General features: G+C 42.6%; 1 protein-coding gene across 2 annotated transcripts in view; it reads left to right on the top strand.

The window, feature by feature from the left end:
- The first annotated feature begins 475 nt into the window (after window positions 1-475).
- ndst2a (N-deacetylase/N-sulfotransferase (heparan glucosaminyl) 2a) overlaps window positions 476-26613 on the top strand; it is a 35444-nt gene continuing 9306 nt past the window's right edge. The window contains exons 1-10 of one of the 2 annotated variants that reach the window (XM_079168911.1): window positions 476-590; window positions 8427-8471; window positions 8896-10431; window positions 12918-13005; window positions 13824-13978; window positions 15223-15408; window positions 17315-17443; window positions 22777-22959; window positions 23069-23165; window positions 23254-23377. In XM_079168911.1, the coding sequence (XP_079025037.1) occupies window positions 9358-10431; window positions 12918-13005; window positions 13824-13978; window positions 15223-15408; window positions 17315-17443; window positions 22777-22959; window positions 23069-23165; window positions 23254-23377 (2036 nt within the window). In that variant the 5' untranslated portion in view covers window positions 476-590; window positions 8427-8471; window positions 8896-9357. Of the gene's footprint in view, window positions 591-8423; window positions 8472-8895; window positions 10432-12917; window positions 13006-13823; window positions 13979-15222; window positions 15409-17314; window positions 17444-22776; window positions 22960-23068; window positions 23166-23253; window positions 23378-26613 lie in introns of both variants that reach the window. The other variant, XM_079168912.1, reaches the window with a different exon arrangement.

Here is a 26613-nt window from a genome sequence, read left to right on the forward strand (position 1 = left end):
ACTTCCCACATACATGCTGGTCTCTGGGCAGACATGTCTTTATGTGACTGTGGTCAGTCTCTGCTGTCTTGTCTCTGACAGAGTGCAGACATTCAGCCAATATCGTCTGTTTAGGGTCAAATAACAATTTATTCTACTTTAGCTCTTAGATCTTTGGACAGATTCATAATGACTTTTATTCTGTTGTGTTGTTTTGAATCCGTGCTGATGGGAGCCTGGGTTGGTCTCTCTCTCTCGTATATGTGTGTACACACACATTTGTGTAACGTTATGAATGTGTGCACTACACATCTGTAAGGCTTAAAACGGACTTCACTGTGACTTTAGCCATTAGTCATCATCAGCACTGACATCTCTACATCTCCTCCCTTTGGATTTTGTACAAATAAACTTTTTCGATGCAGCATATTTTGGGGGTTATATTGTGAACCCTCCCCGATATGCCAGATTTGGTTGAGTCCAGGGTTCCAGTAGATCCAAGATGGCAGACCAAGCGGCGATGTGTTGAAGTTCACTTTTAACTCCAAACGCTGGAGCTCGTTATCCTCCAATCCTCCGGTCGGATCGGTGTCTGGTGAGACCCAATGCTGGTGAGTCCAGAATCACTCACAGACTTTATATTGTGTGACACCGTGTCAGAGCTGAAGCGTTATAGTGTAGTGAGTATCGTTAGTTAGCTGCCGTAGCATCAGCAGCTAACGTAGCTGCAGCTTTATCTCAGGTCCCAGTGGTTAACGTTACGGGACTGAGGGCTGTGCTGGGAATCTGTTTCATCGGCTGGGCGTCATATGGATACGTGAGCTCCTTAGAGGGAACACGAAGAAGGCCACGGTCCGTTCTGCTGGTCAGAGTATCACACAGAACCACTGAGAGCTGTTAGCTCTGCGAGCATTAGCTACATTCTGGTGCTACTGTTGCTCAACAGGGCTAGCCGTTAGCATGCTACATAAAGTTGACCCTGTTTCTTTTCCACCGCCTTTCGGATAACCTTCTTTTTTTAGTGTAATGGCCCTTAGGCATTACGACACTGAGCTGTACCTTAACGTATATGCTTTTATTATTTATAACCGTGGCTCATCTGTTGTGTTGTCAACAGTGTGGTGGTAACGTCAAGTATGAGGTAACGATAGTGTCGTGGGAGCTGACGTTTCTCACACCGGCCTCCAGGTACACGTACCCGCTACAGTCCGGACTACTAGTGCTTTAAGTCACACCGGAACGACAGCTCACATCTCACCGAGCTCCGTTGTGTGGCTGCGGGTTACAAGGAGTGTGTGTGTGTGTGTGTGTGTGTGTGTGTGTGTGTGTGTGTGTGTGTGTGTGTGTGTGTGTGTGTGTGTGTGTGTGTGTGTGTGTGTGTGTGTGTGTGTGTGTGTGTGTGTGTGTGTGTTGTGGTGTCTAGTGAATTATTTAGAAATAACTGAAGAGTGACTTGTTGAATGAGGCTTGGTGCTACCTGCATCAGACTAGATTACACTTGCATGGTCTAATTCTGCATCTCCAGCCAGGTGATGTGTAGACTGAGTGAAGTTGCAGCCATGTGACTGGTTTGTTCTCCTGTAGTGAACAGGATCAGAGGGTTTTAGCTGTGGAACCTCAATACTTTGAGTAGCGTCTGAAGTCAGACCCTGCATGAGAATTGAAAAGATCAAATTCTAAAAGTGGACACTTGTATGCTTGGCCAGATTCTGTTGTGTTTACCTAACCTTTGATCAGTATTACGTGGTTTTATTGATCGTTTTGTAAATGTTGCCCTGTTTTCTAGTAGAAGTCTGTTTCTCGCTGTGGATTGTATTCATGCTGCAGCTCACACTAGGCTCAATGCTGGTCAGGAGGGTTTGTTCAGGCTTCACAACCAGGGCTGACTTCGGATCGCATTAATACAGTTTCATGAAACCGTGTGAAAAATCTTTGACACACACACACACACACACACACACACACACACACACACACACACACACACACACACACACACACACACACACACAGATATAGACAGACAGACAGACAGACAGAAAGAGAGAGCTGTATAGAGAGGGGGGGTACAGCAGTACCTGGACCTGTTAGAGCTGTACTGCCAGACCTGGGCCCTGCTAGAAAAAACCTAAAACAATTACTTTTCAAAAAAGATCCAGATCTCAGGGAAAAGCATACCTGTACAGATTACATTTATTTAGGATTGAAAGTAAGTTCCACTGGAAGCTTTTAGCAATAAATGAACTGAGTGAAAGCACGCAGGGCGTTCTATTCAATTAAAAGTCAAGTTTAGATTCAAATTCCAATATGAATCTGGCTCAAATGATTTCAATCTATCATATGACCAATTCTCCTTCCTGGTAGTGAGATATGAGGTGCTCTTTCTAACAAGAATTTGTCTCGAGTAAAGTATTCAAGCCCGCCTCTTGCTTGATTTGATTGGTTGCCTCGGTCAATTGTGACATTGACGAGGCAACCAACTGAAGAGTTGAACATACTTAAATATTAAATATTTAATATTTAAGCGTTTTAAAAAAACGCCTGTAAAACGGGGCACGTTGCAAGAGAGGAGCACACGCCAGGCGACACGTTTGTAGCAAGCACGTCTCGTGTGATCGGCCCCTAAAGGAATCATATAGAAGGTGAATAAGATCGGTCCAAGCACAGAACCTTGTGGAACTCTAACTAACCACTAACTTTGGTGTTCATCAAGGTTTCATCTTTTACAAACTGAGATGGATCTGATAAATAGGACTTAAACCAGTTCAGTGCGGTTCCTTTAATGCAACTACAATGTTCTAGTCTCTGTAACAGGATGTGATGATCAATGGTGTTGAACGCAGCACTAAGGTCTAACAAGACAAGAACAGAGACCAGTCTGACAAGACCAGTCTGACAAGACCAGAATGGAGACGAGTCCTTTGTCTGATGTAATTAGGTCATTAGTTATTTTCACCAGAGCTGTCTCTGTGCTATGATGCTTTCTAAATCCTGACTGAAAATCCTCAAATAAACTATTGTTATGCAGAAAGTCACACAACTGATTTGTAACTGCTTTCTCAAGGATCTTAGAGAGGAAGGGAAGGTTAGAGATCCGTCTATAGTTGGCCAACACCTCTGGAAGTGGGTTAATTTCAGCTACTTTAAGGACTGCGGTACATGGCCTGTTAGTAAAGACAGATAATATCTAGTAAATCCATTTTAATTCAGCCAGTTCGTCAGGAGGCTTGTGATTCAATGTTTAGGAAACATTGTCCTGGACCATGAGGTATAACTAACCTATCACAACACCTTTCTGTTTTTAATGTGGAAGCAGTCAGTTATTTTGAGTATTAATAATTGTATTGTATTATTTTCCTTTTAATAATTGGTATCTCAGTAGAATTCAAATGAGTGTGTCTTTGTTCTTGAGTGGAGGTCCAATAAGTGGTGAGCTGACAGGATGCTTCTGTCCTGAGAGCGTTTTACTGTCTGACACTGATGATGAAGAGGAAGGCTCTGTGGTGAGAGTGTTGGTGTAAGTGGAGCGATGTTAAACCACCTTGTACACTACACATGTGCACTTAAACCTGACACGCACATGGACATTGTTTGACTACAAAGAGAGACACGGTGGATCTCTAGGCTCTACTGGTCAACACGGTAGGCCACATTCATACCTTTTATACCTTCAACCCCTACTTGACAATAGCTCTGACTGTGGATTAGTAGACTTCTGAGCCACTTACCCGACTGAGCAAGTGAAAAACCCAAACATTAACAGTGTACCCTTTCCTGAGTGTTTTTTCAAATATTTTTAATTCTTGCCTTCATGCCGACAACAGCCGTGTTTTCGGGTTGTCCGTCCCTCCGTCCGTCCGCTCCATTCTCATGAACTCCTGGAGGGAGTTTCTGAAAGCTTGCTACAAACGTTCAACGTTCAGCTATGAACTGATTACAATTTGGTGGTCAAAGGTCACTGTGACCTCACAAAACACAGTTTTGTCCACCACAACTCATATGCTAATTATGACAATTTCCCACAAATGTCCAATAGCATAAAAATGATGAAGTGATGACATTTTTGACAAACATGGATATAAACTAACTGTAACTTGACTAGTTGGCAGAAGCAGTAATTCTATTTTTTTTTTACAATAAATAAACAAACCTTTTGGCCATGTCTCTCAAATAAAAGTTTGTGGATTATTGATAAATAACTGTTATTGGCCCTGTACCAGGACATCCCTGTATTTATCAGATTTGATAGACCTTGTCGTGCATAATTGTAAAACATCAAAGAGTGGGTCTGTAGGAAGTCATGGACCACATTGCACACTTTTTAAGTTCATAACATCCATCATATGAGGGCTGGACTAAAGTGAAGACCGGCAATTGTGTGTAATTCAAATAGAATACATTTTGATTGTTTCTCCATCATCCGAACCTCTCCATGTGTTCTGAGCTCATTGTTGAAGCTCATCATCACGTCTGTTTGATGCTGACACTTCCTTTGAAAGAGTGTTGATGGATGCTCCTATTTCTAGATAACAGGTGTGGGTGATACGGATTAACTCATCAATCATTCACTGTATGTGTCATTGTATACAATAACAATATACAGTATTTGTTATGAACAGCAGCGTTATCTGGAATTCTATCATCAAACATCTAACCAAATGAGAAAGTCTGCTGTTTGAAGAGCCAGTGAATGAAAGGAAACCCGACGAATGAAGATGTGCTTTCACAATGATGCTCTCAGTGCTGGTTGAGCTGCATCAGTGCAAAGACGTCAAATGAAGATGTGACACAATCAGTGCAACACTTATGAGAAGCTGAGGACCATAACATGTGGAAAATAGCAAAAATTATAAAAAAGAGGCCTGACATTGGGAGAATGTAGGATGATGATGGTTACCAGAGAACGCTGCGTGTATAAGGTGGCTAGAAATAAAACATTTAAACAGAATGCTGTCTCTATATTATCCATCCACAAGTGTCACCTTTCTCCCTGAAGCCTCTGACATGACTTGAAGATCATAATTAAACTCGGTGGCTTCATACGTGCTTGTCTTGGTTTCTTTCAATGCTACTTTTCTTCCCTCGTAGGAGAAACCAAGGCCGAGGATCTGCTGAAACCAGCAGCTCTCTCAGTGTAAAACACAGACCATCTGTTGGTGTTGTCCACTCGGTGGTAGAACCACGACCTAATGGTGGCTCAATAGAACTGTCACTGACGATGGTGCTATATCAAAGACATATTGGGAAGATTTAGGTGTTTCAGATGAGCCGAGTGGCTGTTGTTTGAGGGCATTATTGGGGGTTTCTGGTGAAAGAGTACCTGGAGGGTGTGTGCGAGCATGTTAAGACACGGCAGGTCGGCTGTAACGAATAGTTTGTTCAGGAAGCTGTCCTCTCGGGGACTTAAATACCTCATTTTAGAGGTTTGGAAGAATGTTTTCTTTCATTTCACGGAACTGGAGTTGGGTTGGAGCTCACGTTGTGTTTTAACTTCGATGATGAAGTGATTACTTATGAGTGATTATTTTGGGTTGTACAATGTTATGGCTATAGGAAGTTTATGAATTCCATTTTCTCAAGTAGCAGTTAAGTGTAGAATATCAATTCCTCTGTTTTAGTATATTTTTCATCTTCAGTGATATACAAAGGGTGTCTCGCTGTGCTCAGTGACCACAGTGATACCAGAATAGAAACAGTTTCTACTCATTTGTTAAGTGGTTGTCATTTTATTTTTATGTGGCATAGGATTCCAAATAATGATTGTTCAAATGATTGATTAATCTATGAAATAACTTGTGAAATTATTTATTTCAATTGGAAAGTTCCTTTGGTAAAACTGCTGAATCAGTTCTTTAGAGAAGTGTTTCCAGAGGTCTGTCATATTACCGGGGCTCAACACTAATGTTAAAAGTGATTGCCAGGCTACCAGATTATCTTCTATTTGAGTAATTAAGATCTGCAGTGCTTAATAATGAAATGTGTCATAAAAGAAAAAAAACGTTATTACAGTAACCCAACAGAATTCTTTGACACTTTACATAATTTGAATCTTTAGCATTATTTGTGGTGCAACAGATCATAAAACTCATGGATCCATGTTACTCTTGTTACAGGCTGTAGATGTCATGTCGCGGTGCAAACCTCACCCCAACTACATGCAAGTCCAATGGTCGGTGGTAACCACCAGGGTCGTGGTAATAAACATAAGGGAAAGTGTGTGTTAATACAGTTTATAATGGAGCATTATTAATATCAGTTGTGTTCTTTGGGCGCTCTGAACCCCAAGCAGTTTAGCAGCATTTGATTCACCTTGACTCTCTGTGGCCTCGTTTTTCACTGCAATGTAAAAGTCGTGCTCCTCTATGGAAACAGCACCATCATGGCTAGAAGCAGAGAGAACTCAAATGTCGTAAACAAAGAAACGTACATTGAATTTCTTTGATCATTTCTTTTATAAAAAGTGGAAAACGATAGAATGAAACATTTCTCCGAGTGCCTACAAGTGTTCCCAAGGTCTGAATAAAGGAGGCTGTGCGTGCTGTATTCATTGAACTACACAGCTCAGTCAAGTTTCACAAAACTTTTGCATGTTTGTCTCAGGCGAGACAACCGAGTATTTGAATTGCCTTTCAACGGCTCTCAACATGTGCTAGCAACAGAGCTAACCGTGTTAACCTGAGGGGGAACAGGAGGTCTGCCCCTGATCTACCCGTCCCGCCGGACTCCTGGTAAACTCACCAGCATTCTGTTCCTGACCTGGATTAATTCTGCCTGCCAATTCTGCTGCTCTGCCAGAGACTTTTATATGTCAGTCTGTACCTGTTGAGTTTATAATAAAAGCCAACGGTTCCTGGAATCTTGTGTGCTGCAATTGGGTCTATATACAATCCGTTACAGTACAATCTGGCCAGCGCACACCTCTTCACCACAGTCCTGTTTCAAGGGGATCGAGGGGATCCTCCAGCAGAATGAGGCGCTGATGGCCAATGTTCCCGGCCCTGGAGAAGGTTTCCTGCCCCTCTGCCCAGGCCTTCGTCCGCCGCTTCCGCCGTACTTGGGCCGAAGCCAGAGCAGCGCTCCTCCGCACAGCCAAACGGTACTTCACAGCGCCCAACCGGCGCCGCACCAAAGCCCCCATCTACCATCGATGGAGGTCCTGCCTACACGGTTCGCTGCCTGCTTTGTTCCCGCTGCCGTGGGAGAGACTTGCAATACCTGGTCGTCTGGGAGGCCTACAGTCCAGAAGAAAGATCCTGGTCCCCAGCTGGAAGGCCTCTGTGCCCACTGGGGCTACCCAGCTACACTCTGTTCCCTCTCTTCCATCTGTAACTTCAGATGTTTGGGAGGAGTCGCCCCCTGATGGACAGTAGAGATAATGCAAGTCTTAAAGTGTGTGTGTGTGTGTGTGTGTGTGTGTGTGTGTGTGTGTGTGTGTGTGTGTGTGTGTGTGTGTGTGTGTGTGTGTGTGTGTGTGTGTGTGTGTGTGTGTGTGTGTGTGTGTGTGTGTGTGGGGTACACACAGCAGGGGTAGAGGCTGTAGCAATAATAAATTACACAAATAACATTAAAAAGTACCGATTAAAAGAAACCATAATCGATACTCTGGTCTACCGGGTTTTGGTACCCATCCCTAATCACTGCATAGGTCTTCTGCTGACTGTGTGTTTGTCTGCTGTTTGTTTTACGCCTCACAGTACTTATAGCATCCAATTGCTGCAGGAAGCATGTGCACATGCCCACGTGCATGGTTACTATACTCGTATAAAGGCAGCACACATCGTGTCTCTTATTATACTGTCCTCTAAGTCTTCTTTTAATGATGTCCTCAATGTTCCTCAACACTCTCCAGTCTCCTGGATAGTTTACTACAGGTTCTCTATTTAACATTCAGATCATTAATATCTCAACGACTATCGTCTATGTAAAGATATAGAGGAGGGTTCACATAGCCGACCAGTTAGTGCATGTTCATTTTTTTGTTTGGTATGGCACCTCTCAGTCTAAATATCATACCTATGAGCCTGGGCTGCAGTTGCTAGTCAGTCAGAGGCTGAATGTTTTATCTTTAGTTGAACCATAAGCGCTACATACAGCACAACTGGAAGCTCCATGATGGGATGTTTCTTACTGCACTGCTCTTTGCGCTTTATTTAAAAAAAAATCAAAAACAGTTATTGATGGTACTGATTATTCATGTCCATCGAATCCTTGAACTGCTCCAGCTGTCTGATACTTTCTCTCCAGGCCTCTCTGAATGACTCCTCCATACTTACAGTAGAGGATAGACGAGGCCTCGCTTGTCTTCATTTCACGTTGAAAGTTCTGCTCATACTGTGTGAAACCTCTTGGATTTGTTAGTTGAAATAATCAGAATACAGCTTTATCAACATGTTTTCTTTTCTCTCCTCCTCCCCTCCCCCTCTGCTCTCTCCATCTCTCTCTAGCAGGGGCCATCTGGATCAAAGGGTTTTCAGACCTGCAGTGTTTTCCAGGTGAGACTTGCACACCTTTCTCAATCTATAACAGTCCAATACTTCTACCTCTTTTTCCAGAGGGAGAAGCTTCCTTTGGATTCTTGGTGGAGGTTTCCTTGAACTAAAAGCTACTTAAACCTCTTACTACTATTTCGGGCTGCAGACACGTCAGAATTACCATTAGACAGCTGTAAGGATGGCTCCTGATTTTCTAATCTAATTAAATTATAAAAAATCAATTAGTCTATTTATCTTAAATAAATAGACTTTACTATTGCAGGTGTGGCCTGTAGATACTGTCAGGGGGTTGGGCCATCTTGACTGAATAGTTCCCAGTGACTATCAAGTAGTATTTTTGCTTAATATGCTCATCCCTAATAAGAACTGAATGTTGACCCCCAGCTCTTCGTTCATCTCACCCTCCTCTGTCCTCATCCTCTAGGTGTCTTTCTGGGATGTCCAGGCTCGGTGGCCTGAGGGGGCTCAGCCCTGAAGCACAGAGACTACTCAAGCCTCTACAGATGGACACATCCACATGTAGAGACACCTGCACAGCTGCTTGAGAGAGAGAACTGACCAATCAACAAACTTCTCCCTCTTCGTTCGCCTAACATTTGACATTCCATCCATCAAACAATCATCCATCCTTCCCTTTTTCCATTCAGTCGTCTAGAGTATGTTAGAGCTAGAAGTGGAGAGCAGGTAACGGATGATGCTGGCCATGGTGACCTAGTGTAAATGGCTATTCCTCAGCACAGATCAGTGCCAGTATCTACTGCTCAATCTTCCTCCTCCACTCCCCCCTCCTCTCACCCCTCCTCTCACCCCTCCTCTACCTCTCTGCTCTCCTTCCCCGTTCACTGCTGCTGCTCGCTGCCCGGTCCCGCCTCTCCCCTCCAACACCATGGTAGGTGCAGGCTTGGGCGTGTGGAAGCTAATGCGAGGTGTCCGCCAGCTGGAGCTCCACCGCCTCATCCTGGCACTTATCATCTTCTGCTTACTGTCCATGGCCTTCCTAGCTTACTACGTCTCCAACAGCCCCAAAATCAAGGAGGCCCCCCCCTTGCCCTTCAGTGACTGTGGCGGGGGAGGGGGGATGTCGCCGGGAGCGAGCACCGGAGCTGCCGGAGGAGGGCCAGGTGTCCAGAGGGCACCGCTTTTCCTCCCCCAGCGCCAGGGCAGACTACGGCAGGTAAAGGCGGTGGACAATTCCAGGACAGAGCCCGTGGTTCTGGTGTTCGTGGAGAGCATCTACTCCCAGCTGGGCCAGGAGATTGTAGCCATATTAGAGTCCAGCCGCTTCCACTACCGGACAGAGATTGCTCCTGGTAAAGGAGACATGCCCACATTAACAGAGCATAACCGTGGGCGCTACACACTGATCATCTATGAAAATGTGTTGAAATATGTCAATCTGGATGCTTGGAACCGCGACTTGCTGGACAAGTACTGTGCCGAGTATGGAGTAGGCGTCATTGGCTTTTTTAAAGCGAATGAAAACTCTCTCCTCAGTGCACAGCTCAAAGGTTTCCCCCTCTTTCTACACTCGCACCTGGGACTCAGGGACTACCGCATCAACCCCAATGCTCCTCTACTCTACATTACCAAGCCCAACCAGGTGGAGCAAGGCTCTCTACCAGGGGATGACTGGACCATTTTCCAGTCCAACCACTCTACCTATGAACCAGTGCTTCTGGCCAGCACCAAGTCCTCTGAGGCACTGGCACATTTTGGACCCAGCCCCTTGCGGGCTCTCCACGCTACTGTGGTCCAGGACTTGGGGCTCCACGATGGCATTCAAAGGGTTCTCTTTGGAAACAATCTCAACTACTGGCTTCACAAGCTGGTGTTTGTGGACTCCATTGCCTACCTGACAGGGAAGAGACTGTGCCTGTCTTTGGACCGCCACATCCTTGTGGATGTAGATGATATATTCGTTGGCAAGGAGGGAACCCGTATGAAGGTGTCTGATGTGGAGGTGGGTGACACGGAGTCAATACAAGAGACCACACATGATCAGACATTAGCTTTCGTTGCCTCTCACTTTGCGTAGTAGTTGAATGTGAGATGTTGACACAGATTCATGTTCATGTAAAGAGGACTTCAGATGGTTTGCCAAGGAAGTGTAGTTAAAGGATCAGTTCAGTTTGTAGGATGAGCAATGACTATTGTTGAGTAATTAATTTGAAGTAAGGTGGATTACTGAAAGAGCTGTAATTGATGTTTATAATGAAAATGCATCAAATGATAATGTGATATGTTTAATATTCTGCCCAATAGTTTTTATTTGCATGATGACACTATCAGATGATACACGCAGCTTAGAATTCAGTGCTTTGGCTGCCTAATTACACATCCTGATTTATAACTCACAAAACAATATTTTATCCTCTGAATTTCTGGAGATATGCATTCCTTCTGTGTAGTTTCTGTTGGATCGTTGGCAGACGCATGTCCCACCAAGACATTTAAACATTTATTAGCTAGACTGGATATTCATTACTGATCTGCAACGTCAATTCAAGATACCTGGAATTGTATTTGACAGGTCAAAACTCTTAATTTTAGATATCTGTAATTACATTTTGACTAGAACAATTCAAACTACTTTTGCCATTTGTGTGTATGGGGTTTGTTATTACAGATATCTACAATTCAGTTGCAGCTATCTGCAACTGAATTATGATTGTTCATAATTCCAATTGAAGATATCGGTTTTCCTGCATTTTATTTTGAGTGATATTGACTAATGACATTCGAGCAGGCTTTGGGTGAATGCAGGTAAACGGTCCATGTGGAGATAAAAGAGGCAGAACTCAGTGGCTGAAATGCATTCTGGGAACGCAGCGGCTATCGTCTGAGAATGAGTTAGCCTGTCATTGGTCTAATGAGCTTGTCTAGTGTTTACTTGTAAAACAATCCACTCGTACCATAGACTGTAGAAGTGGGCGTAGCCATGGGGACTTCACTCATTGGTTTGTGGACTGATGTTTTGAAGCCTCGAGTTCAGCGTTTCAGCCGTTGCAAACTTGGTTTTTGCAACCAGTGAACGGAGATGATCATATTTGGATTGTGGAAGAGTCACTTAGAGACGCTGTATATGACTCTGGTAGAGGCCTTTCAATCACAGTAAGCCCGCTCTAAAGCATCCCCTGCTTTATGGTCTGTTTGACTCTAAATCGACCATCATTTACTAAAGAAGACTAGAAACTAGAGATTGAGACCATAAACTCATGTTTACAATGTTTACTGAGGTAATAAATCAAGAGAGAAGTAGTCATTTTCTCATAGACTTCTATACAACCAGAGGAGTCTCCGCCTGATGGACACTAGAGAGAATGCAAGTCTTAAGACACTTTTCAGAACCAGACGTTACTCCCTGGGTCTTACATGTTGTCTCTCAAATCCAACTCCAATCTCTCATCTCAAATTGCTCATTGGAATGTAAACAATGTGCAGGAAGAGGAAGTCTTATAGTCTTACTGTATGTACAAGTGAAAAGCTAGACGTATAACAATGGCACTCTTGTAGTCTATTACATTGTTAATTGCTGCTTTGAGATCTGAGAAATTGTCACCATATGGGGTCTGACGCCTACATTAAAGGCTTCACCAACACTGACAGAAAATCCCAAAGTAACAAGTGTAAAGCAGCAGCTGGACATGGACCCACTAATAAAGGGAACAGAGATGTATAGCTCTGTCTGGAAGCTGCTGATTGTAAGGTAGAATTCATGCTTATTATCTGCTGGCTGTGAGAACTGCGTTTGTCTTGGGTTTTACAGATCTGATCCCTTGTTAGATTCTATTCCAACACTCTTCCTGCCTTCTTCCTTCCTACTTGAACATGCCAGGATGCTGCTCAGTTGTTATTAGGTAGCACAGGGACGATTTGGCCCAGGGTTCTCTCTGTGGCCTCTTTGTTTGGTGCTCTCCTGTCCTGTTAGTTAATATTTCTTCCGGGCCATCAGTGTTGCTTCCACTGTCAAAAGACACCCCGGTCAGATGAATAGCAAACTAGGTGTAACAGTTGTCCTGTGAAAGACCTGACCCCACGCTGCCTGTCACCCATTGTATGCATGTTTCACTCTTGAATTTTCAATGACACCATGGTGAGGCCATGTCTATCATAGGAGACCCCCCTGAAATGGGACACAGCCAGTGTGTCTCCATCTGAAAAATATGTTCATAAACATGCGGTTATATTAGAATATTAACAATTCATTTTATAATCTGTAGAATGATTCTAAAAATGCTTCTTCTGTGAAATAACATATTGCAGAAAGCGGCATAAAGATATCCGTATCAAAATAATTAGTATAAAGTCGTTACGACATGTGCCTTGGGGCTTGTAGGATCATTGAGGTGAAGCAACATTCGTTCATTTTCTAATCCTTCAATAAGTATGAAATGAAATGATGCTTCCACTGAGTAAGAGTGAAGTGTGTTTTTCATCCTTTCACAGGCATTGCTCAACACTCAAAACAAGCTGAGAGCGCTGGTCCCTAATTTCACCTTCAATTTGGGATTTTCAGGAAAGTTCTATCACACAGGTATGGATCATCTGACGTTCTTGTATCGACAAAGCTTTGTGTTTGAAATGTGGTGTTGTAGCACAGCTCTGGATCTTTGTATCTGGAAAGAGGGGCCATCATCTCTGCCTTTGACATGACAATCTTTGGTGGGAGTTTGCAATGATTAGTTGCCTTATTTATCCAGGAAAAAGCAAATTGTAAAATTGGGAGAATTAACTGAACTCTAATATTAACCACATTAAAGGATGCAATTCAAAATAACTATGACAAACCAATACTCTAACTTACCGGAAAAGTGTGTACGATCTAGGGACATCTAGTGGTGAGGTTGCAGATTAAAACCCACCGAAACTTCTCCGGTGTGCCAAGCGTGTCGCAGAGCTACGGTGGTCGTTGTCAAAACGTGAAAGTGTTTGGTATGTCCTGAGCACACAGTGCTGGTAAACCTCAGCTGCTGTCCATGAACGTAGTTGTACTTTTCTTCTTATTAAAAACAAAACTATTTGTTAGGATTCACAGATTACTCTGTGGCACCTACACCTTTTCACATATACTTTTCCATCCATGATGTTGACCGTTTCTAGGTTCTTTCTCCACCATATAGGCGTTAAAAAAGGAAATGGATGTGTTCAGAGATGCATGCAGCTGGGGGTGGGAGGAGAAGATAAGGCGATGATGGTTGAGGACATCTGTCTTTATCCTGTGGAGCTCATAGGAACTTCTTTTGTAAAGTTACTTGAGGCCAGATGTTGCACTAAAAACACAGGAAATGTGACTGATCATGGATGTGCTCAATTTATTACCAACACCGACATAGAAAGGATGTGTGTTTTCAGGAACTGATGAAGAGGATCGGGGAGACGACATGCTGCTCCAGCACAGGATGGACTTCTGGTGGTTCCCTCACATGTGGAGCCACATGCAGCCTCACCTCTTTCACAACGTCAGCGTCTTGGCAGAGCAGATGAGGCTCAACAAGATCTTTGCTCAGGTTAGCGGCTCTATTACTGCACATATGGCCAGTGTGGCTGCATGGAGAGTGGAAGGAGCAGGATGACGGTGTTCCTATGGGACCACATGGCTACATGAGTAGTGTCTGCTTTGACCTCTTTCTGTAGAGGGAGATGGCAGCTCAACAGTAGATGCCACATTGAAGTGGTCAGAAAGCTGGAAATTTGAGATTCAGCTCTGCAGTGTGTGTCAAGTTATTAATATGTTGATGTGTGAGACACAGATTTGATGCTAAATTTGTCCATTTGTTACCACTCGAGTATTTATAAGAATCATCAAAAATCCCCTCGAGAAACGACCTCTAGCTCACCCGGTGCTTTTTTGACGATTTGCCTGGAGATAACTTCTGTTGTGTTAACTGCTCAGAAACCCCCTTATTGTCAGTATATGAGGGAAAGCCATATGTCGTCTGAATGCTCTAGGTTTCTGTTTTGAGGTTGTAAAGTTTCATGAGGCTGATTATTCTAGAGGGCACAACGGGTCATTTTATACAGGGAAGTCAAGTTTGTCCTTGTGAAATGTCTACTGTTGGGACCAACATGAATACTGTTGGACTCATTGCATCTACACGAGCCTCAGCTTTACAGTCAAACCCAATCTATGCAATTCAAGACTGTTTAGGCCATAGGAGTAGAACTGACGCTGAACTCTTTTCCATGGTCATTTGACGAGTACAAAAGAAAATGGGGTTCGTTGTCAGTGGACCCCTAAAGTGTTGTAGCAGCTCGTCGGGAAGAGAGCCGATGCGGCTCTGGAGACGTATCGCTGGAGCTTGTTCTTGTCCAGAGGGTCAGGGAGTATTTCTGTTTAGGGATGAAACAAATACTTAAATACGCCACTTTAGAATAGGTGAAAATCACACACTCCTGCTGCTTGCAAACAACTGCATTGTTTTTGCCCCAAACTGCAAGGGATTAGCATCAAGTGGGCATATCGGGGAAACCCTGTGAATGTGGCCATGCCAGTTTCCCCCGACAAGCCGACGTGGTTGATACCAATGGAATCCTTTTTAGTCTCATATGACGGTAGCTTCACTCTAGTTTTAAAGCTGTTTCAGCCTTCAGAGTATGTTGGCGGGCTGTGAGATCTCTACCCGGTTAAAGAGATGTTTCGTATTTAGAGAAGCAGACCTAGCTATATTCTATTCTCTCCTGACTTTAACTTTCTCTTTACCATCTTGCTTACCCCTTCGCACCCTGTCCTCTCTCCACACCTCCTCTCCAGGAGCATGGCATCCCAACAGACATGGGCTATGCAGTGGCTCCGCACCACTCTGGGGTTTACCCAGTTCACAGCCAGCTCTATGAGGCCTGGAAGTCTGTGTGGGGCATCAAGGTGACCAGCACTGAGGAATACCCTCATCTGAGGCCAGCTCGATACCGCCGCGGCTTCATCCACAATGAGATCCAGGTCAGTCCACTTGCATTGCAGTAGTGTACCCATTTGTAAACCTTTTGCCACAAAGACACACTTTTCAGTCAAAACAGAAGATTGATGTGGACAGTTGAGCAGAAAATAGTTTGCAGAGTTTGCTGAACAACAGCAACATGATTTCTGAAAGTCACTGAGAGCAATTCAAATGTACATTTTGGATGCTTTGAGCACGCACACATGAAATTGCATTTACCTCCATTCTATTAAGCCCAGTTCAGACCAAAGGAGAGACGAGTTGGAACATGCAACTGCTTGCAATGCGGCGGTCTGCAATGTTCTGTCAGTTTATACCAATCAAAGGAGCCTGGCCACAGAATTACTAAATGTGCGGATCATATGGATCGTCTTGTTTGTTTGGCTGTTAAAACCGGTGACATGCCTTACGGTCTAAAACCAGCTACTGGCATCATCATGAGAGATGATGCCTCAAGCCCGCTTGATTTGAGCAGAGACGGGCCAGCTCTCTCTCTCTCACACTCACACACAGCAACGTTCTAAAACCGCTTTGTCTAGTCTCTAATCTATGGGCTGAACTGGGCTGAACTTCACTTCATCGGACTTTGTTTTTAGTACAGCACCATAGCAAGTTCACAGGGTTACATAAACATCACATAATATCTAAAAAGATTCCTGGCACTAAGTTGGACAGAGATGGCTGCACACTCAGGAGCCCGGTGCCTAGATGTGGGGTACAGAGTTGACAGTCCTTGAAGCAGGATGTTTTGTTGGACACACGTCAGAGGACAGGACAGTAAAAATAAGAGAATAATCATGTTGTCAGGGAAATTAAATTCAACATTTCCTTTGAGAATGAACTACTACACTATCAATCAGAGCTCCCGAAACAGATGATATTGACATCTGAAATAGCTAAGTTATGTTCAGGATCATATTAAAGTACAATTAGTAGTTTATGGGTTTGGGTTTCCCATTTATCACTGTGGCGGCCCACCAAAGTCTATTTTGTCCCACCACAGTTTCATAATGAACTGAACATATTTAATATATATATATATATATATATATATATATATATATATATATATATATATATATATATATATATATATATATATATATATATATATATTTATTATATACTGGGTCTGCAGCAGCGTGGTGTTGGTGTTGTCTCCCAGTTCCTCGTAGTAACCTCTAGTAAAAGTATATGAAAATATACTTCAAGTACCAAAAGTAAAGGTATACTCATTATGCAGAATGAACCATTACAGAGTAACAATATCATTGTATTATAATTATTGATGCAATAATGTTTGTTCATCAACTGTTAAAGGTGGAGCTGATTTTAAAGACTTTATTTACTCAATAGTCTATGCAAAATATGAATCAACTCATAAACTCTGATGTAGTTTATAAAGAATCTGAATCTGTAAAATAAAAATTAACTAATATTTCTCAAATAAATGTAGTGATACGTTTTATGTATAAAGATACATAAAACTGAAATACAAGTACCTCAAACTTGTTCTTAAGTACAGTACTTGAGTAAATGTACTTAATTAAATTCTACCATAGAACAAGAGCACAAAGGTCTTCATAAGTCTTAATGTTCTCAAAGTGAACCAGATCACTTTTAAATGTAGTTTTCAACCAACAGCAGCACTTCAGAAATCATGAAACACTAGCAAAATGTAGCTGAAATACATGCTGAATACGAGCGTTTTACCTTTGTGCAGACTGACCCATCATAGTGCTGGTTCCTGTTTTTATATCCGGAATGCTGTGCAGTTCCACTGTTTAATAGTGCTATGGGGCATTTGAGAGCAGTACTCAGAGCCAGTATTCTACCGGCTTAACACTAAAGAAGACAAGCATACAAATATAATACACCAACAACTAATGATCTCCTTGTGTGTTTTAGGTGTTGCCCAGGCAGACCTGTGGTCTGTTCACCCATACAATCTTCTATAACGAATACCCAGGAGGCTCCAGGGAGCTGGACAAGAGCATCAGAGGAGGAGAGCTCTTCCTCACTGTCCTCTTAAACCCTGTAAGTCTAAACCGGTGTGCTGTGAGTCTCCACTGACTGTAGACTTGAAGGCTTTGGTGACAAAGCCAATGCTGTGATTAGTATTTCTGTTATTATCGTACACTGAAACTCAAACTAAAAGGAAAATGAGTAATGATACATTTTGTTGTAAACTTAACTAAATAAAACAATATCCTGACAGAAAAACTAAACCGAAGCAATATTGTGTTTGAAAAAATAAATAAATAATGAATTTACGCTTTGTTCCAGGAGATGCTGCAATTAGGTCACAATTAATTGTTTTTCACAGGCTGTCTAGATTAAAATATTGTAGTAAATCAAATGTGAGAGAGAGAAGATTTAAACATTACAACCATTCTTTCACACTTCTCCAGCCAACTATGGAGTGTGTATGTGTAGCTACAGACTTTAGTCTAAACCAGGGGTCTCAAACTCAAGGCCCGGGGCCGAATCCGGCCCGCCACGTCACTTTATGTGGCCCGCAAATCCGCCAGAAAAAAAAATTAAAAAGTTTAAAAGTTAGACTTGATAATAAAAATATCCCCATAGTCAAAATTATGATAGAAAGTCGAAGTTAGAATTATGACTTTCTAACTCATAATTTTGACTTTCTATTATGAGATGGAAAGTCATAATTATGAGATACTTAAACACAGTCATAGAAGCAGCTCTTTGGCTGGTTACTCTACATTTGAAATGTATTGTGAGTACATTGAAGACGACTTTAAACGTGGCTTTACAACACATGAAATACTTCACGTGGGATTGTGCAAACGCACCCTTGCTAGGATTTTAAGCTTTGAACAAAGTTATTGTAATAACTTGTGTTTGATATTTGTACTGTTCTCCCTATGTGTTTTACTTCCTAAGTGTTAACATAGATAAACAGCCAGCCAAACTCCTTTTCAAGAGCCAGGAATGCGAGCGTGCCTGCTCCTTTATTGATTCCGTACATATTAATCAGGTTGACAACGTTGAATCAGAGTGAAACTAGAAAGGAAAATACAAAACATCTTAGTTGACTGCAATATGAATAACAGATAAATATAAACAGCCTTATGTTCACATTTACCTAACAAAAGTCACCATTCTTACTTATTCAACACACTAAGAACATAAAACACTTACAGACATTGCTTTCTGAGGAATTCAGGTGAAGGATTACTGTGGATTAAACATGGGATACCACACAGCTGCGACCATGTTCTCTGCAGTTTACAGCTCTCAACTTCCTACTTCCTGTTTCTCACTTCCTGCTTCATTACAGGTGTCAAAATAAAAGCGCCACATATTTATGCATGAAACAATGAAAACAGATTTAACAGTTAACTTATTCAGGGCAGAACATATTTGTCTTTGCTATTTACTTTAAAAGTGTGATAGAGTAATGTGGGTTTCTTAACCCTAAATTAAAAGGATTTAAGTTATAATAACAGAAATGTGCTTAAATATATTTTTACATTTATATAACTGCGTGTACAATATTTTAACACTTGAATAAATAATAATCAAATGCAGACACAGTTATTTACCAATATGTTAGGAGAAGTTACATTTACACTGTCTTACATTTACAACCGGCCCTTTGAGGGCGACCGTGATGCTTGGCTGTTTACTACAGCTGTATGAACACAAAATAAACTCATTTGGCTGTGATTTAACGGCAATAAACCAACAAAAGGGGACTCCGAAATAACTACGTAATGATGCCGATTTGTACTTGTTTTTTCAATGGAGCTCAGAGCGATCGGTGCTAGGCTATGCTAACATTGTAGCAGCTCCATCAACACTCACAATAACGTCATCTAGACGTTAATACGGCAGCGTATATTCATTGTTTGCATTATATGGTTTACACACACATTTATACACATAGTTTGGTCTCTATTGATATGAGGGATCGTAGAGCTCTGGGTGAACACAGACGGCTACAGTATTAATTTACTGATTCAACAACGGCAGGACGTCAGTGATGACAGGAGAAACATCTAAAAGCTGACAGGCTATCGCGCCACAGCGTCACACGCTTTTTTCACAGAAGTTGAAATATTTCAACTTTGAAATATTGAAATATTTCAACTTCTGCGTTTGGGGCGATTCGGAGTTTGACGCGAATTCGCATCAATCGGGCTGCGCCAAATGCACCACGCCATCGCAAATTCGCGTCACTCCAGTTTCATCACGTCTGTGCATAGACTTTGTATGTAATCTCGCCGCGTTTCGTCTGAACACGGCATAAGGCGGAGGTCTCCAACCTTTATTGCGTCACGGACCGGTTTGATGTAAGACAATATTTTCACGGATCGGCCTTCATGGTGTGGCGGATAAACGCAACGAAATAAAATGGTACGATCGGCATGTGCTAAACAAATATAAAATGCATAAATAAATACAACTCACAATAACACTGAATCAGTGGAGCCCTGAGCTAGTTTCTCAGCAACAAGACGGTCCCATCTGGGGGTGATGGGAGACAATGATACCTGAGGTGTGTTCCTCATGTCCAGTCTACTTCGTTTTGATTTGATTGCTGTCACTGCAGAACATCCTTCTTCACAAAGACGGTGTGAAATGGAAGCAGGGTTTTCAGTGCTTTAGTGGCGATCGCAGGATATTCAGCCTTAATTTTGAGCAAAAAAAATTCGCTCGCGCAAGCGAAATTCATTCTCGAAGCTTTAACCTGCTCGCTCAAAATGTGTTAAAGTCAAGTTGCTCAGATTGGTTTAAATTCACTCCATTATATTACAGACAATGTGTTTGATAGTCTCACCTCTTGTGATAAAAAGCTCAAAGAAACTCTTTGATCTTAATTGATTAAAACATGATGCGATCATATTTAATCATACTGTTGTGTTTACAGAAGAGATATAATGTAGTTGTATATAATATGAGCAACAATTTGGACCTGCTCAAAGATCTGGAGCCAAGATTAGGGACCACTGTTTGTATATTAACTGTTTGCCCAACTTAAACCACTGACAAGTACTGTAGTTAGTGGATGAAAAAGTATTCAGATCCTCACTGCAGTAAACGTACTAATACCATACTGATGAAACAATAATCCATTACGAGTAAAATACCTGAATTCCAAACCTTAGTCAAGTCTGTTATTATCAGCAAAATGTACTTGTGCAGAAAGTAAAAGTACCTGTGCAGTAAAATGTACATTATTTGCCCCTGACCTGTAGTGCAATCTGAAAATCTCCCCCTGACGTCTGTGTCAGTGATATCCGGTTTATCCAAAGACGAGGATTGTAACCAATTAGATATAGAGATACAAGGGAGACTGGGTCCGCCCACTTACTGTCAAAAATAAAATCTACTCGCGAGCAAGCAGATTAAAGTTTCGCGAACGAGCAGGTTTAAACTTCGCGAGCGACTTTGGCTCGCGGAGTGATGTAAAATACGCACGCGTCTGTTTGATTTCCGCGCGCGCATGGATCTCATTTGCGCTCTCGGATTTTGACAGTGATTTGCTGTCATAAGAGCTGTTGTCTCAAACATACTTTTAAGGCCCCCATCATTTACAATCTCCAGCAGCTGATCTTCCTCTGTCGCCACATATTCTGCAGAGCGGGTTTGGTGCGTCAGAATTACTCCTGATATTTAATTAGACTCCTGATAGAAGTTGTCGGCTCTTCTTCTGTCTCCTTAGTGAACTTTTCCTCTTTGCAAAGAAGCTCTCCAAAAGTGTTTTATTCATTTTCGCTAGTTTGTGGGCTTAATTTTTGAGGTAACGTATCACGTGACCGAGACAAGCGTCTTGACATGTCAAGAGCCACAGGCGGATGAAATTGGGAGAGAATCCGGTCATTTTTCAAAATAAAACTTCTTTCAGACTCTGATAATTAATAAAATGGAAATAATATAATATTTATTCTTTCTGTGCGGCCTGGTACCAAATGACCCACGGCCCGGTGGTTGGGGACCGCTGGTGTAAGGGATTACAATTTTCGAAATGACCAAGTACAGCTGGGTTACTGTGTGAGCGTGGCTGTTGTTTTTTTGCCAGGTAAGCTTATGATGCCATGACGTCAACCCACGACAGGTTAGTGTGCATCTTGGCATCGTGTCGAGCCGATCGTTGGTGAACTTCCAGGCGCATGTGGGACTGTGGTTCTACGAGGGCTGCACAAACATGCATTGCAACCTCAGTTTAATATTTTGAATGATCAATGCGAAGTGCAAGGTGGCAGGAGCACGGACCGCGTGGACGTCTGCATGCACACCTTCTGTTGGTTCATGTCTGAACACAGGGATGGTGAATATTGATCAGTAGGTGCTTATTAGATAGTCACTGCTCTCATAGTAGGAACAGAACAGAAGCTATGGTAACCGCACGGCTTCTTCATGAAAAGAAATATAGAAATATAACTAGTAATGGGACAAATTTCTTTTGACACCAAGTAATAAGTAAAGTAATAGTATTACTTTTTAAAGCAGTAAAAGTCCTGAGTTACTTGCCCAACACTGGTCTAAACTAAACTACAATAAAAACTAATTCTAAACTATTATTACCTTGTTTGGAGCTCTGCCAAACTGTTATGTATTATTAATAACATAACCTCATTCACACACTCGGTGTCAGCTGCTGGCACCTGTATACAATGGAGACAACTCTAAAGTAAGATGAGAGAAATGAGCTTTCTGCTGTAAAATGAATGATAAGAGCTCAATGGTTCCCCCTCCGCATGTGGCCCGTCTCTGTGTAATAATGTCTGTGTCTGCACTCAAACCAATTTGCCGTTCGGGGTATTTTGTCCATCACGACACAATCCCGTGTGCCCATCAGCCAATAAGCCTCGCGTTACTTCCTGTTGGATATCAGTAGCGCTGTCACCACAGACAGCGCTCTGCATTACACTCTACAACATTCCCACTGTCAAAAAGAAGAGCTTTGTAACATGAAAAGAGGAGTGACAAAGAGCGGAACGCCAAATTAGTTCTAATATTAAACATAGAGAGTAAACTGAAGTACAAAGAAAAGAAAACATAAAATGAAGTTCAGTCAACTGTTGAGATAAACGGACAAGAGATGCTGGCTCAGCATAACTTCCAGCGGTGCTTATTACCACGAGGGTCCGCTCTGCCCTCCTGTGTGGACCTTTTTTCTTCTTCTTTATCATACGAGGACATCACACACACACACACTCGTCACAATTGCAGGAGGCAAAAATTGTCCTATGATTTTAGTGTCAATCAAGGGGGGTCTAGGACTCCCAGAGACCCCCCCGTGTTTCACACTCCTGCTGGTTTGAGTTCCAGGACTTGGACAACAGCTGCAGGTAAATGCTGAACTAACGGATGAACTACATTGTGTCCTCTCAATCCAGATCAGCATCTTCATGACACACCTGTCGAACTATGGCAACGATCGTCTGGGTCTGTACACCTTTGAGTCTCTGGTGAAGTTTGTCCAGTGTTGGACCAACCTCAGGCTGCAGACGTTGCCCCCCGTCCGGCTCGCTGAGAAGTACTTCCAGATCTTCCCTGAGGAGAGAGACCCTCTCTGGCAGGTCAGAAGATTCATTTTGGTTTTGGAAGCTCACACTTTTTGCAGATTAATCCCAATGTTCTTTGGAGATTAAGGAAAAGACATTGAGTCTTGATGTGATCATTTCTCAGAACCCTTGTCATGACAAGAGACACAAAGATATCTGGTCTAAAGAAAAGACCTGTGACCGCCTCCCCAAGTTCCTCGTGATTGGACCACAGAAAACAGGTTCCACACTCTCTCTATGTCCATTCTATCTTCTTCTGTGTCTGTAAATCTCTCCCTACTTATTCTAAATGTCTCGTCTTTACTCAAGGCACTACAGCGCTTCATTCATTCCTGAGCCTCCACCCAGCCGTCACCAGCTCCTTCCCCAGCCCCACTACCTTTGAGGAGATCCAGTTCTTCAGTGGAGCAAACTATGACAACGGGATTGACTGGTAAGAACGGGGCTACCACTTACTGCACACAACATGACTTCAACTTGAATTCATTTCTTTCTAGTGTTTCTTCCATTCTTTAAACTTATTTTCAATTTCAGTTCGGTTGAACTGGTTCTTGTCAGAGCTTAAAGGATAAAGTAGATATAATACTAACATGACATGCACACATTACATTCATTTAGCAGACGCTTTTATCCAAAGCGACTTACAATAAGTGTATTCAACATAGGTATTCAAGAGAACTACTAGTCATCAGAAGTCATAAGTGCATCTCCTTTGTTAAACAAGCATCTAAGAGCATAAACCAGAGCAAACGTACAGAAACAAACTAATACAATAAGTGCAACAAACTAGTACGAATACAATAAGTGCTGAGAGGAAGGTTCAGGGTAGCACTTCTTGAAGAGGTGAGTTTTCAGCCTGATGAAAGATGGGCAGTGACTCTGCTGTCCTGACGTCAGTGGGGAGTTCATTCCACAATTGTGGGGCCAGGACAGAAAACAGCCGTGACCGGGAGATCGGCCGCAGGGACCTCTGAGCGACGGGGAACCAATCGCCCCGAGGCAGCAGAGTGAAGTGGTCGGGTGGGGGTGTAGGGCCTCACACTAACAGTGTGAGGTCATCATTCCTCCTCCCCCCATTCTTTCTACATGCCTACTCTATAAAAGATGGGGGATAAAATCCACAGTCCAACTTTCGGTGGTTCTGGCGGTTGAAGTCTCTCTTTGTATTTCCTGGTTGAGGGGGGTCTCCTGGTAGTCACATGCAGGCTTGTTGTGGGAAGCTACATGCAACTACCAGGAAAGACCTTGACCCTGTACCAGGAGACTGGATTTGGGGCTAGCGAGGTAACTTCAGGGTTAATCCTGCGTTTATAGTCCTCGGACGGGGGTTCACTTCTTACCTGGTGTGTCAACATGGTAACTGATGCTGAACACCTAACCTGCTCCGGAGCAGGTGATGTTGGAGATAAGAGATCAACTCCTATAAAAGCTCCGCCCACTGACCAATCAAAGCTCTGTACGCAGATCATTAGATAATATTACACAAATATGAAGAAGTTAAAGTCATAATTCAGACTAAAAGCTACAGTTTAAACTGACAGTCAGGAAGGACAGCTGCTAATAAATCACACACTGTGTGAATGTGTTTAAATGAACAGATTTACTTACTGCTTCATTTAGGGCATAATAGATCTGACTATAATTCCATGTGTACATTCTGGTAAATGAATGTGTTGCAGATGTTACATTCAGCCTGAAGTTTAACTTCTTCATATTTCTCTGATATTATAGTTTGTAAAATGAGCTGACAGCAGACTTGTCCATGTTTGTGATTGGTCATATGCCGAAACCCCGCCCCTTATGTGACCATCTCTCAGCCAGATTGAGAAACCTGGTCAATTTAACTACAAACAACAACCTAAAAGCACCAAAACAACAGTGCTAGATTGGCCAGTTGGAGTACAGGACCTCAATCCTAATCCAGAATCTGGGGGCTTCTCAAAGTCAAGGATGCGTCCTTGGTAGGACGGGTCCTTCCAAGTCCTACAGAGACTAGTTAAGACTCCTTTCTAGCATTCAGAGATCACATTGGAACTGTCTACTGAGTGTGTCGGCGTGCAGAATAAATGGATGCAGTATTTTATTTTTTTTAACTTTATTGCGAACAACTCAGTTGCATTACAATTTCGGGGTGACTGTGGCTAAGTGGAGAGCAGTCGGCGGATCGATTCCCCGCTCTGCATGTCGATGTGTCCTTGAGCAAGACACTTAACCCCAAAATAACTCCCGTAGCTGTGCCTACGGTGTATGAATGTGATAGAATCTGAATTGTCGCTTTGGATAAAATTGCATTTCTCAAAACAATACACACATGTTCAAAACATTGGCCCATTAAATGATAAATACAATCAGCAGGGATTTGGACAATTATTACAGTTTATTAACGCACTCCAATGACAGTCATTTTAATTTGACCTGGGCATCAATTCAGAGATTCATAGTCTTGAAGCCAGACTCCATTAAGAAGCACAATCACTTTGCCTGGCCGATTGTAAAAACACGCTTCATTCATACTGGACAGAAACAAAATGAGGGTGCTTTCACACTTAAGGTTCCCTTAAAACAACGCTGGCGCCGTTTGTCTGGTTAGTACGGTTCGTTCGGGCTGGTGTGTAAGATGTTAATAGAACCCTGGTGCGGACCGGACAACCAAATCCAGACCTCCTGAAAAGGGGGGTCTTAGTCTGTGATTTGTTTGTGGTGATGAAGTGCAGCATAATCTTCTGTCAGTCACTAGAATGTCATTTTCCCTCGAGGGTCCTGATGATGCAGGATGTCAATCAACAAAACTGTCCAACCAACGAGTCAGTTTGTATAACTTCATGTTTACTCCTCTGCTTCATTGGTTAAAGGTCAGTGTGACCCGGAACTAAAATGCAACACTGTATTGTTTGTTTCCCTTGGTCCGGACCGAATCTAACCAACTACAGGTGTGAAAGCACAGTAAAACTAGTCCACTGCTCCAACTATCACCACCTCTGGTTTGGTCAAAATAAACCCATGATTTACTCTGTTACATTTGACAATATTCTGGCTTTATACCTGTTGCTGGCCTCTTTGTGCTTTTGCTACTGTGTTCACGTTAGCTCCGTGAACTAGTCTGTCAGTGCGCTACAAAGCTCAGGACAACCTTTTAAATGAGGCCTTGTAGATATGATGTGAGTAAAGATTCAGCTACTGGACTGGCAATGTCTCAACTCAAACTGGCAGACTGCTGAGGAGAAATAACTGAAAGTCTACTAGCATACTGAGCTCGTTTCCAAATCATGCGCATCGGATTGTGGGTGTTTTTAGGAGCTCAGAGGATACACACATGCAGCATTGAAAATCATCTGAATGGACTCGGTCCTCAGTAGAATCCAAAGGATCCTGGACGTTGGAACAGTCCTTCAGAGCATCCTTGAAATTCAGTTGAATTTAAGGAACACTGTCAAGCTGCTGTTCCCTCACAGAGCCTGATCCGTTTAGTAAAGCTGCCAAAGGAGTCTATTACATACTGACCTGAGAGTGTGAATACTTCACTCAAATATTAGTTTGTCTGAAGTTAGTTGTGATCCGTTTGTGGAGATCTGTTTTCAGTCTGACATCGGAGAGAATTCTCAAACGGTAACACAATAAAACATAACATGGATGATGCACTAGCTAACTAGTACTTGTTTTATTTTGTGA

This window comes from Pholis gunnellus (assembly GCF_910591455.1).
Source record: "Pholis gunnellus genome assembly, chromosome: 11".
Lineage (NCBI taxonomy): Eukaryota > Metazoa > Chordata > Actinopteri > Perciformes > Pholidae > Pholis > Pholis gunnellus.